This window comes from Nasonia vitripennis, chromosome 2, assembly GCF_009193385.2.
Source record: "Nasonia vitripennis strain AsymCx chromosome 2, Nvit_psr_1.1, whole genome shotgun sequence".
NCBI lineage: Eukaryota > Metazoa > Arthropoda > Insecta > Hymenoptera > Pteromalidae > Nasonia > Nasonia vitripennis.
In genome coordinates, this window is record NC_045758.1 from 17,799,429 (window position 1) to 17,812,988 (window position 13,560).

Consider the following 13,560-nt stretch of genomic DNA (forward strand, 5'->3'; position numbering starts at 1 on the left):
CTCTCTCTCTCTCTCTCTCTCTCTCTCTCTCTCTCTCTCTCTCTCTCTCTCTCTCTCTCTCCCCGACATTTTAAATCTCATTTGAATTTTAATGTTATTGTGTTGCGAGAGAGAGAGAGAGAGAGAGAGAGAGAGAGAGTTCGCGAGGTGTATTGGCTGAATGTTCGCGGTTATTGAGCTCGGGCGGGTATTGTTGTTTATTGCCGCGCGGAGGTCAAGCGAGAAAATGTTGTCGGTGACTGTCGCTGCAGTAGATGAATGGCTCGCTCGGAATTTTAAATTGACTACGACCACTTCGAAAACTCGGTCGATTATGCCTTTTAATAAGATACACTAATACCGATATCTCGATTCACATAAACAGACGAAAAAATCCGACCCGCGGCCAACTGATTTGATACGCACTAATCGAGGCACGGGACATTCGTAAAATATGCGAGAAATCGGAGAAACGATCTCGAGAGACGAGAGTCAGGCAACAGGTGCGCCGTACAATCTCTCTCCCATTCAGTCGCGCACACACGAAGCAAGTGCAGTCGCTCTCGAAAAGCGATCGGAATCAGCTCCTCTCGGCGTAAAAAAGCCGCGCGCGACCCGGGAGAAGGATTCATTTTTCGATGAATCACTGCGCGCGTCGACTACTGACAGCTGAAAAATCGTTCGGCCTTATTAGACGACTCACCGATCGCCTCTACCTCCGCACGATGCAGAGAGGAATGCCGCGATGTTAATTTCCGATAGCGAGCTCCGACTCTCCGATCTTTTAATATATTATATGTATACGTATAATAAAGCGTCGATGCTGACCGGCGCTGCTGGCCGGTAATAGACGCGGCGATTCTCTGTCTCTGCTTTTTCCATTGTTGCGAGTAGTGTCAAGTCACGGCGAATGAAGAGAATCGATCGTTGTTTTAATGGAATCCAACGTGGCACGTATGTAGTGATTTACCGATGATTCGGGATATATCGCTCGGATGCCGTACAGACATTGTCTCGGTATACCAATGTGCGCGTGCCGAATTTCTCCGTGAAGTTCCGTACGACGATTGTGATTGAAACCTCGAACGTGAAGAGTTATTCGCAGCTAGCGCGAACCTTTTTCCGCGCTGCCAGAGACGCGGCAGCCGCACTTTTTCTCACGGGCCATGCAAATGCTGGATTCGCCATCGGGCCGGGAGCAGATGTTCTTCCGGGGTCATGAGAGAATAACGCGCGCAGTCGCAGCCGGACACGCGGTGCGGGTTTTTCATTTTTTTCTCCTTCCTTTCCCGGGCTGACCGAGCCTCAGCTAGAACTGCGCGTGTATTATGCCGCTTGATAGATCGTGGGTGTAAGGGACAATGGCGAGAGCGAAGTCGGTCGTAAAAACTCGCTGAATGGATGCTCGACATGGAAAATCAAAATTTTTCCCAGAACAACCCCGAGCCCGGAGTCGAAACAGATGTTATATTATTGACACGTCTTTTTTCTGCGCTTGTGTGTAGGCTCATACGAATTTCATTCGACTGCCACGCGAACTTCCGCCCTGAGCAATACTGCGCTTACTTCATACCTATAATCTCGTCGTAGTATAGAAAAGCATGTGGTCTATCACCAAAGTGCAAACAAACAATGAACGCGCCAAAGACGTGGAAAATAGCGCTTCTTGTTCTATCTCTTCTTTGTTCGCCGGGAATTGACAACGAAAGGAGGAAAAAAGCGAAAGGATGGCCTGTTTACAGCCTTAATTGTTCCGACGAGTGCAGTATGTGCGCCGCGCGCATCGCCAGCGTGTTCTCGCCCTGTCGCGCCTGTTCCTACGTGGCTTTTAACCACCCTCGACCAAGGCATATTCGACGGAAGACTTGGCCGCGCTTTTTGCGCGAAAATTTTCCATCCCTGAAATTCCCCCGTGACTGCTTCATCGTTACGCCGTGCTGGTAGTTCTCTTACACTTAATTTCCGTAATGAAACGCGCGATTTCCCACGTAGCTCAGAATCCAATCCCGCATGCATCCACTGGTAAATATTTTCCGTGTCGTCCCATTCTCCTCGGGCACCTTTCCACAAAGGGCCGCCGAGGGAGAAAAAAGCCCATAACTCGACGCGAAAGATGAACTAGACTCGGACCGGCCAGGAGGATTAGCCCGTGCGCCCCCGAGGATTCCTTCGCGCGCGTGCGCGCGCTCGCGGCTCCTTACGCAGAAAAGCCAGCGGGAAGCTCCGATGGCCGCGTCGATACACTCGGTCCCCGAACAATGAGCAGCACCGGCACAAAGAGCTCTCTTTTTTGCACTGACTGCAGCTGGTCCCCAGTGCAGCGGAGTCAAAGGGAGCTGCGAAGAAGAAGAAGGTTCTTAACGAGATTCTTATATTATGAAGTCCTTGTCGGGAGAGACTGCAATTCTTCCTTTTTTTCTTTCGCGCGCTTCGCTTTTTGGAAGACCGCTGGGTTTTATTCTTATCGAGAGATCATTAAGGGTGATAATTCCATGCCTGGGCCTTCTTTTTCTCATTCCGCCTCGAAGGATGATGGTCGGGATAGATTGGGAAGCTTCTGCCGCTTCATCGATCTTGCTCTCTTTGGATGAGTTTTCAGATTTATTATCGCGCGCGGAGAAGTTTTAATCTGTATCGAAGACGATGATGATCATGATGAAGGTCCGACACGGTCGAGCTCTGAATGGCGAATCGAGCGCGCGGCAGCTCTGCGTACATTTTTCAAAGGTTCCACTTGGATTGTCGGGAGTTTGATCGAAGGTTAACGACTCATTGTGATTTCCCATTTCATACGGTCCATTGTTGAAGGCTTGCGAAGAATTCATCGTGTTTGATTTTTGCTTCCTTTATAAAAAAAAAAAAAAACTCCTAGCCTCATACGCACAATAGCCGTACACTTTCTCTACATACTCGTTCTCATTAAAATCCGTCGTTTCAGTCCCACATGTATTTATCCATCGGTCGAAACTATCTATCCTAATATACAACCATCGTATGCGTAGATCCATACCAATCCGCAAACAGCTTGCAAATTACAAGCTCGTTAAGGATAATTTATATCCCGCTTTCAGTGCTCGCGCAATTTGCAATTATACGCGCACAGACACATAGGTGTGTGTATGTATGCACGCCGAAAGTTTATAGTCGCCCCGACGAAAGTCCTCGCCGGCCCGCGCGCAATACATTTTCATACGATGCTCCGGATAAATCAAAATAATAAGCGGCGACTATTATGCGCGCGGACGCACGTTAATTTATAGACTGTTTTAGGATTGTAAACCATCGCCGGCGAGACGCGGACAATGTGTGGCGCGAGATTTAATGTATTCATTTATCCATATTCATGAGCGTTTTATTTGCGCGCGCGAGCGCGTGTTATAGCGCTTGTTTGCTGATCGACTCGATGGGGTTTAATCATCGACGTATATTGTTTATTAACACAGTTGGCTAACGCTACGCGTTCGTAAAGCGTTTTGCGAATTTCAATCGGAGAAAGCGACGGAGAACAAAACGAATATTCAATTCTCCCCACAACATCCATTCTCCTCGTCCCTTAATTTACGCTCACGACTGCGACGGACATACGCGACCGCGCGAAAATTAAGGCCGGCAGCGGGGAATTTTAGGAGTGGAGTTAATAATCACCGCAACAACAGCAGCCCGAGGGTCCGCCGGAAGGCTGCTGCACATAATTCAGCTCCCCCGACGGACGCTCGGACACTTTTAAATCAGTTTTCGTGGCCTTTGAGGGCGTTCTCGAAACCGCGTCCCAGAAGTTTTCTTCTCGAAATTGAAACACTCGAGCCATGCGCTTGAGTGGTTTGAAGGAAAAATAGGCAGAGAGAATTTCTCCTCAGTGCCGGGGAATCGCAAAATGCGCGTCGCGGCTGCGAAATAGAGCAAAGCAAGCGAGAGGTGCAAACTGATAGACGGGAGAGAAAGAGGAGCATTTATCTGCAGGTATACACCGCGCGAGACCGCGGCCAAAGGTGGAATCGCTGCGAGCGAGAAAAGGACGCCTAGGACGCGCGCGCGCGCGCGCGCGCGCAGCTGAAAAAAGCAATTGCAGAACGACGAGCTGCTGCTGTGCCGCCCGGAGCCGTGTAACAGCGAAGGAACAAAGCGCATTCCACGTGCCGTCATTTGTTCCTTGTACAGTCCACCTTTTCTCTCTTTCTCTCCGCGTGCCTATACTCGTTCTTCCCGCGCGCTTGCGTGTAAACTACAGCTTCGATTCGCGAGCGCGCTGTTATTATTTCCAGGCGTCGCGCCGAATTATCGGCCGCGCGCGCTCGTCTCGTTGAAATCAAGAGTGTGTACGAATGGTGTGTGTACGCACCTATTGTACGGCACCCGAGTACTCTGGACCCATCACGACGTCGCTGTGTGAGAACTGAATGAGCAATTTACCCGATTTAACCGACCATCGGCGCTGACATGCCCGGCTATTATCGCACTGCGTAGACTCTGTATAGGAAACTCAATGCGGCTGTGGATGCTTATGGCGAATGTTTTGAACTGGATTTATGCGTCTCGAACTGAATTCGAAGCCGTAAATTACAGCTTGAAATTGTTTATACACCGACTCCACCGCTATACAACTGGGCCCTCGAACACAAATATAAACTAATCGCGAGCTCGGCACGCGCGCTTTCACTCTAATTTACCTCGGAGCACTGATAGGGCAATAACTCCGTCGCCGCCGTCGATAATTACAGCCAGTCGGTCCGAACGCGAAAAGCTTCAAATATCTAATCTCCGCAGCGACCGCACCTACGGCTACACACACACCGAGGAGTGTAAAAATTTTTACGTCTCGCGCGTCGATGCTCTCGGCCAAATAAAGCCTTGGAGCGACGCCGCGAGCAGATAGAGACTCTCTCTCTCTCTCTCTCTCTCTCTCTCTCTCTCTCTCTCTCTCTCTCTCTCTCTCTCTCTCGAAGGCAGTAAACCGCGCGAGGCTATTAATTCGCGTGTACGGCTTATGGCGGGGCTTCCTCCTCGCTTCTTAATCCTCTCTCGCACATCAGGCTTTTCTATTTCAGCCCGGCGAGTTCGCTCGTCGTAAAAATCGACGCGTAGCGCTATTTTGTTTTGTTTATTATGAGAAAAACGCTCGAAAAGAATAAGCCGAGATGAAATACGAGCGAGAGGTCAAGCTAAACAGAAGCGATCTTGCGCCGCGAATCTCCGGCGGCTTTATGGCTTTATTATGCCGTTTATTACCATTAAACCCGGTGCGCCTTACACGCACACAGACACAGGCACACAGACTCAAGAAGAAGACGAAGAGGAGCGCGCGCAGAGAAGTGCGTATCAACTCGCGCGACTTTTATTAGGAAATCACTGTCGCCGTGATTCAAATCCTCCGTCTCCTTTTCTCTCCTTTAACCTTCCACTCCTGCGCGTATGCAACATCCATTGTTCCTCCGCGCGCTATCTTTTTTGCCGAGCCCTTCCCTGAATTATTGTTTCTGCCGCTCGGAAGTGTACAACTTTCTCTTTCCTTCGCACGGATTCGTGTCCGTTTTTTTCTTCTCCTCCTTCTTCTTCTTCTTGCTCGGCACAGAGGAAGTCTACGATGCGCTGGCCGGTGGTTATTTCGCGCCTTTACGACGCGAAGCCTCTCATTTGGAGCCCACTGCGGAAGGTCGAGAGGGAGGAGGGACGAGAGAAAAAAGGAAGGAAAGTGAAACTTCGGGCCCTTATTAGCGCTCTCTTATAGGTATAATATTATACGTAGTGAGCGAGGAGGGGATTGAGAGCTGGCCCCGAAGATTGTTGTGATTTGCGTAAGACGTCGCTTTTCGAAGTTCCAAGCGCGGATCGAAGCCATAGTATAAATGATTCTGATTCATCAAAAAACCGCGATTTTTCACATCTACGTTCAAACTACACAGCGCGCATTTCAATAAAAATTCAATTTCTCCCGACCAAACGCGCCCTAAAACGCACACTCCGTATAATGCACAACCTCGCGCATCGATCATCGCCGCGGCGAATCTTTTTTTTCCCGCACACATGCGCGTATACATCCTCTCGTGTCCCGTTAATACCGTGCAATTAACCAAGGCGAGAGCATAAATTTTCGCGAGCGCGTGCACTCGATATTCTCGCGTATACGAAAAATACCCTCCGCGATACTCTTCATTTTTTCCTCGTGCCGCGGAGCGAGCGGTTATTTCGCGCGTTTACGGGCCCGAGACTTCGCCCGCGAGGCCTCGAGGGACGAAGAGGGACTCTATATCGCAGAGAGTCGAGGCATCGATGTTTACGAGCTCGAATAAATGGCGCCGCCGCGTACTGTTATTTTTCGCGTATTACTTTGGGAGGGCCCCTAATAGCCGGCTAAAGTGCCGCGCGTAAAAATCTAGAGGCCGTTAAAGAGTTCGCCGAAGCTTAGGTCGGCTCAGCAATTCGTTTTTCGTTTCTTTTTTACGACTCGTTGCGTTGCGCGCGTGTCGATAAAAATGGCGCGTAAATCATTTCGGCCTTTTTTGCTGCGCGCTGTTATATTGATGCGTTGTTCTCGCGTAAAATAAATCCGAGGTGGCCCAGCGGCGGCTGTCGTCGCAGCTGATTTTAGGCGACGATCAAGCTTATTTATTTCTCCTGCTCTTTCGAAGCCTCTCGTTTCTGCAAATTCAAAATCACCGCGCGCAAGTGCAGAGTTAAATCTATATCAATCAACGCGCGTACACGTCGCGGAACGAGGATTTTCTTTGTCTCAAGCGCACTCCATACTCATCTCTCTCTTTTGCGTGGCCCTCCGCGCGACGACGTCTGAAGAATATACGGCTCTCGTTAAAATCCTGGCCAGCATCTCGACTCGTCGGCGGCTTGGCGAAAAACACGGCCGCGAAACGTGCGATTACGCTCGACAGCAGCAGCGGCAGCGCAAATTGCGCCCCTATCTCGCGCGTGCCTGCACTTTCCTCTCTTTTTCTTGAGCTGAGCTGGTCCCGAAATTTACGGCCCGCATTACGGTCGGAGGGCCCCTGTCCGCGCCGCGAAATTGGGGAGTTCTCTCGCTCTCGTTTTTTCCCTTCTGCACGAGGCTTCTTTTTTTCGAAAGGATAAGCTACATAGTGTGAGTTTGATGGATGCGTATAATATGTTCCCGGGTGTTGATTGTCGGCGATTGCGAGGTTCGAGGGCTCGATATCGCGTAGAACGATCAGCGGCGAAGATGACGCGCGAGTTATCTTTGAATTGCGAATCACCACTCGATGCTTCCATACGTATACGAAAAAGGAGCGACAGTCGCGGCGGCTCCTGGAATAACGAGACGCCAATGGCGCCTACCACCGAAAATGGCGCACAGTCGCCGACGACGTCGCACATCCAAGCGGGTGTAACTCGACTTGCGCGGCTGACTCGCGTTTCTCGCGATTAACTTTAACGTTCGCCGGTAATAAACGCTGAAAATTTAAGACCGGATGTTTGGAAATATCATTCTCATATTTCTCGAAGCGGGAAAACGAAAGCGCTGATTTATACAGAAGCGTGTTTGCTCATGTTTGTCGCGCGTTCAAGGCGTAGGCCGCCGCGCGCGAGGCTCAATGGTACGTGTCGGCATTTCGCGTACAGTCTTAATAAGACCGCGGGCGGGGAAAAAACGCTGGTAATGAAATAATTGCGCAACTCGCGCATATACACGAGGTATATGATTTGCACAATTTTAATTAGCAACGATCGGCGCGCTCGGATGGCCGAGTTTTTCGCTCGTCAAAAGTTGAGCGCTCGCATCGGCAGATTGGATGAAAAAACGCATATCGAAACGTCATGCGCATCGACGCAGCGACGCGCCTAAAAACACAGTTCCGACAGGTACTTTAATTAGGCATAATAACTATCCCTTCATGCCGTGTTTTCCCCGACCCGACTTGCCCCCCTCCTCTCTCTTGAGCTTCTCTTTGAATCTCCGCCGCCGCGCGGCTGCAGATATAAGTACGTGCACGCACGCGGATTTTTTCCTCGCCGCGATCATGCCGATCGATCGGCGAGATAAACGCGCGAGCGCGTGCTGGTATGAAAAATCGAGTATTTCGGCGAACCGATATCGCGCGATGCATTTTTTCGATCAACAAATTGCGAATGACGGATCGCGTCGAGGCTTTCGGATAACGACTCGGAGTAGAGCCTGCGTGAATCGCGCTATCAATTAGTCCTGGTGCGTTTACGCCCTGACAAGCTCGACTTTCCTGCCGTCGGTTTATACACTGAAAAGAAAACACAGTAATTTCTGCTGTTAAGTCCGTTAGTTTTAACCGTTCTACCACCGTAACGACTGTTCAGTAAGACAAACGGTGTGCCATTGGTAGTTTTGGCGAGTCGCGACTCGTAAAATTGGTCGCTTACGCGGGACACCAACAAAAACGACCGAACTGATTCTTTAAAACTACTGAATTCTACGGTAATTTTGGCGAGTCTTCGTAAAATGACGGATTACTGGTGCGATTTCAGTTAAAATGGCTTAGTTTTTTTTTCAGTGTACACGGGCGTAAAATTCGGAATACTTACGGAGGGAGTCGCTCCTGGCGACAAGTTGCTTAATGGGCCCTCTGGAACTGCATCAGCGTCGAGAGTCTTGTTCTCGTTATATGCCAAAAGGGTCAGCCGCGGTTGCCTGCTCGTGAGTACTGCGCTTGCAAAGCGAGGAGAGAGAGCGAGAGAGAGAAAGAGAGAGAGAGAGAGAGAGAGAGAGAGAGAGAGAGATAGAGAGAGAGAGAGAGAGAGAGAGAGAGAGAGAGAGAGGATTGTATAATATGTCCGGTCGCTAAACCCAAAGCAAATTACGCTGGTTCGAAGAGAGACATATAAATTGAAGAAGTGGATCCTCGAATCGATCACGCTGCATACATATATGCGTGTACGCTGTACAGGAGTCCCCTAAAAGTCCATCGAACGCTCTTCTACGCGCGCAGACACAGTTGCACAAGCCGGCAGGACGCGTCTGGGCCGCACTGTTATGGAAGTAGTTCGCCCACTTGGCTCTCGTACCTATACGTACTTACAATACTTACACAAACGCAGCCAGTCCTGCCAGAGCTCCGTGGCGGCTGTGTGCGTATAGGTGTACAATACCTAGAGGCGAGCGCGTGCGCGATGTGGGTGGGTCGGAGTTTCCATTACTTTATCTCGCTTTATCGTGTCCTTTTCTATACCTCGCTCGCCTCTCACAGCTTGTATACCTTTCCTCGTTTTTCCGCTCTCTGCGTCCGGGCCTTTTCCTGTACACGGCGAGAAGTACGAGGGCCATTTATATTGCAAAATAATGGAGAAATTTACGCACGTGCACGATCTAAAGTTCCTCGCTTCTTCTGCTTTCAGTCTGCATCGGGACGAACGGGCGGATGTCGGTGCCGTCGAACAAGCAGCACCACTACCGCAACCTTCGCGACCGGTACACCAACTGCACGTATGTCGACGGCAACCTCGAGATCACCTGGCTGCAGGACGAGAAGTTCGACCTCAGCTTCCTGCAGTACATCCGCGAGGTCACCGGCTACGTCCTCATCAGCCACGTCGACGTGCCCAAGATGGTCCTGCCGAGGCTGCAGATCATCCGCGGCCGGACGCTCTTCAAGGTCAACATCGACGCGAACGAGTACGCGCTCTTCGTCACCATGTGCCAGATGTTTAACCTCGAGATGCCGGCGCTCAGGGGTAAGTCGAGTTGGCGAGACGCAGCCGCAGTCATAGCGGCTCGCACAGCTTCGCTCACTACAACCGCCTCGTTTCGTTTCACAGACATCCTCAACGGCAGCGTGGGCATCTTCGACAACTACAACCTCTGCCACGTCAAGTCGATCAAGTGGGACGAGATCATAACCGGGCAGGGTCGGAACTACAGCTTCGTCTACAACTTCTCGACGCCCGAGCGCGTCTGCCCGCCCTGCGACAAGGAGTGCGAGGACGGCTGCTGGGGCGACGGCCCCAAGAACTGCCAGCGCTTCTCCAAGACCAAGTGCTCGCCCCAGTGCTGGCAGGGCCGCTGCTTCGGGCCCAACCCGCGCGAGTGCTGCCACCTGTTCTGCGCGGGCGGTTGCACCGGGCCCAAGCAGAGCGACTGCCTCGCCTGTAAGAACTTTTACGACGACGGCGTCTGCACCCAGGAGTGTCCGCCCATGCAAAAGTGAGTGACCCCTAGTTTCTTTTCTTTCATATCTATAATCATCGTTGTTGGATTGTCGCTAATTGGCCCGTCCCCGCAGGTACAACCCGACCACGTACTCCTGGGAGGCGAACCCCAACGGCAAGTACGCGTACGGCGCGACGTGCGTGCGCAAGTGCCCGGAGCACCTGCTCAAGGACAGCGGCGCCTGCGTACGCTCCTGTCCGCCGAAGAAGAAGGCTGTGCGGGGCGAGTGCGTGCCCTGCGAGGGTCCCTGCCCCAAGACCTGCCCGGGCGTGCCCCACGTCAACACGGGCAACATCGACAGCTTCAAGGACTGCACGATAATCGAGGGCTCCATCAGCATCCTCGACCACAGCTTCAAGGGCTACCAGCACGTCTACGACAACTTCACCTTGGGCAAGCACTACTCGCCCATGCACCCGGACAGGCTCGAAGTTTTCAGCACCCTCAAGGAGATCACGGGCTACCTTGACATCCAGGCCGACCACAAGGACTTCAAGAACCTCTCCTACTTCCGGAACCTCGAGGTCATCGGCGGTAGGACGCTCACCGAGTACTTCGCCAGTCTCTACATCGTCAAGACCTCGCTGGTCTCGCTGAACCTCAACTCGCTCAAGACGATCAACTCGGGCTCGGTCGCCATTCTCGAGAACAAGAAGCTCTGCTACGCCGGCACGATTAACTGGGACAAGATCAGGAAGTCGCCCGAGCACGACAGTCTACTGTCCAACAACAAGAACGGGACCCAATGCAGTGAGTACCGCCGCTCTTGTTTGTCGTTTATTTCTGAGTTTTTGTGTTTCCATTTCTGAATTTTCTTTTCCATTCCAGTCAAAGAGAACCTCGTCTGCGACGAGCAGTGCTCCAAGGAAGGCTGCTGGGGACCCGGACCCGATCAGTGCCTCTCCTGCAAGAACTTCATCCTCGGGACCATCTGCGTCAAGGATTGCAATGCGCCAGGGTAAGTTGCCTACCCATCGAAATGCGTACTCTACGCGACCGAGTTACATCTCTAAAGCACGAAAATCTCCCCCGCAGAATCTACCAAGCCGACAACGGCAAGTGCAAGGCCTGTCACGAGGAGTGCAACGGCACCTGCACCGGACCGAACCCCGAGGACTGCACCAGCTGCAGGAACGTCCGCGACGGCCCGTACTGCGTGAAGAAGTGTCCCACGTCCAAGTACGACGACAACGGCCAGTGTCGCCACTGCCACGAAAACTGCGTGGGCGGCTGCGAGGGTCCCGAGAACAACATCGGACCCAACGGCTGCCACAGCTGCGAGAAGGCCATCATGCACGGCGAGATGCCCGAGGGATGTCTGCAGAAGAAAGAGCCCTGCCCCGATGGCTACTACTACGAGTGGCTAAGTCCGCTGGAGAAGGGCCCCCTCAAACCTTTGGCCGGCAAGGCCGTCTGCAAGAAGTGCCACTCGCTCTGCCAGAAGTGCACGGGCTTCGGCGCCGACGAGATGAACTGCCAGCAGTGCGTCAAGTACAAACGGGGTGAGCACTGCGTCGACAAGTGTCCCTCCGATCACTTCGTCGAGCCCGAGACCCAGGTCTGCATACCCTGTCACCACGAGTGCCGAGAGTGCTACGGAGCCGGGCCCGACCAGTGCTACAAGTGCAAGAATCTTAAGTTGTTTGTGGTAAGTATCGCACTAGTATTATAAGACCGCTATCTTGTTGCTCTTGCTCGATTTCTTTTCTAACTCCGATGATTGCGCTTCCACAGGAGGGCGGTGATCCGAACGACAACACGACGAGCTTCAACTGCACGGAGACCTGCCCGCCCGAGTACCCTCACAAGGTATTGCCTGACGACAGCTCGGAGCTCTACTGCTCGCAGGAACCTGTAGGCTTCGGCCTGCAGTACGACCCGGAACTGCAGCCAGCCATCCTGGGAGGCGTTGGCATTTTCGTTGTCATCTTCATCTCTTTCGCCGGTCTCCTCATGTACCAGTGGCGGCTGCGGGTCAAGGCCAAGGAGAACACCGTGAAGATGACTATGGCACTCACCGGACTGGACGACAACGAACCGTTGAGGCCGACCGGCGTCAAGCCTAACCTCGCGAAACTCAGGATCATCAAGGAGGAGGAGATGCGTAAGGGAGGAATCCTGGGCTACGGTGCCTTCGGCAACGTCTACAAGGGCGTCTGGGTGCCCGAGGGCGAGAACGTCAAGATTCCCGTGGCCATCAAAGTCCTGCACGAGAATACGGGCGCCAACTCCTCGAAGGAGTTCCTCGACGAGGCCTACATCATGGCCTCGGTCGAGCACCCGAACCTGCTGCAGCTACTGGCCGTCTGCATGACCTCGCAGATGATGCTGGTGACGCAGCTGATGCCACTGGGCTGCCTGCTCGACTTCGTCAGAAACAACAAGGACAAGATCGGCTCGAAGCCGCTGCTTAACTGGTGCACGCAGATCGCCCGCGGCATGGCGTACCTCGAGGAGCGCAGGCTAGTCCACCGAGATCTCGCGGCCAGGAACGTCCTCGTGCAGACCGGCAACTGCGTCAAGATCACCGACTTCGGCCTCGCCAAGCTCCTCGACATCAACGAAGAGCAGTACAAGGCTGCTGGCGGTAAGATGCCAATCAAGTGGCTGGCTCTCGAGTGCATCCAGCACCGCATCTTCACCCACAAGTCCGACGTCTGGGCGTTCGGCGTGACGGTCTGGGAGGTGCTCACCTACGGCGGCCGGCCCTACGAGAGCGTCGCCGCGCGCAACGTGCCCGAGCTGCTGGAGAAGGGCGAGCGACTGCCCCAGCCCCAGATCTGCACGATAGACGTCTACATGATCATGATCAAGTGCTGGATGCTCGATGCCGAGTCGAGGCCCAGCTTTAAGGAGCTCGCCGAGGAGTTCGCCAAGATGTCGAGGGACCCCGGCCGGTACCTGGCCATCAAGGGCGACAAGTACATGAGGCTGCCCTCGTACACTCTCCAGGACGAGAAGGAGATGATTCGCAACCTGGCCTCGGCGATGGACGGCCCGGAGGCGCTAGTCGAGGCGGACGAATACCTGCAGCCCAAGTGCCGCGCGCCCTTACCGCCGAACCTCCTGTCCAACAGCACGTCCGGCTCCTCGCCGCCCAGCACGCCCGTCAAGACCTGCTGGCCCAACGGCACCTCGCTCAGCACGGACTCGCCCACGCCTCAGAACCAGCAAAATTGGGACCGGGAGCTGCTCAGGTACGGCGCCGCGCTCATGCACGCCAACGGCCTCGGAAACAACAACGTCAACCCCGCTGCTGTCGGAAGCAGCACCAGTCACGACCCGAGCAGCTCGATGCAGAGGTCGCACTACGCCCATCCCAACGGACACTGCGGACAGCAGCACCCGGGTGTCGCCGGATCGGAATCCGGCAGCTCGAGGTACTGCTCGGACCCGCTCAAGTTCGCAGTAAGAGGTGAGTAGTCGACAGAGTTATT

At 53.2% G+C, this 13,560-nt stretch overlaps 1 protein-coding gene across 5 annotated transcripts in view; it reads left to right on the forward strand.

Annotated features, from left to right (window-relative positions):
• The window catches only part of LOC100118970 (epidermal growth factor receptor), a 147,646-nt gene that overhangs the window by 131,168 nt on the left and 2,918 nt on the right, over nucleotides 1-13,560 (forward strand). For all 5 annotated transcript variants that reach the window (XM_001602780.5, XM_032596659.1, XM_008215821.4 and 2 more), the window contains 6 exons: nucleotides 9,313-9,648; nucleotides 9,733-10,117; nucleotides 10,197-10,873; nucleotides 10,952-11,081; nucleotides 11,159-11,771; nucleotides 11,858-13,538. In XM_001602780.5, coding sequence (XP_001602830.2) covers nucleotides 9,313-9,648; nucleotides 9,733-10,117; nucleotides 10,197-10,873; nucleotides 10,952-11,081; nucleotides 11,159-11,771; nucleotides 11,858-13,538 — 3,822 coding nt within the window. The remainder of the gene's footprint in view (nucleotides 1-9,312; nucleotides 9,649-9,732; nucleotides 10,118-10,196; nucleotides 10,874-10,951; nucleotides 11,082-11,158; nucleotides 11,772-11,857; nucleotides 13,539-13,560) is intronic.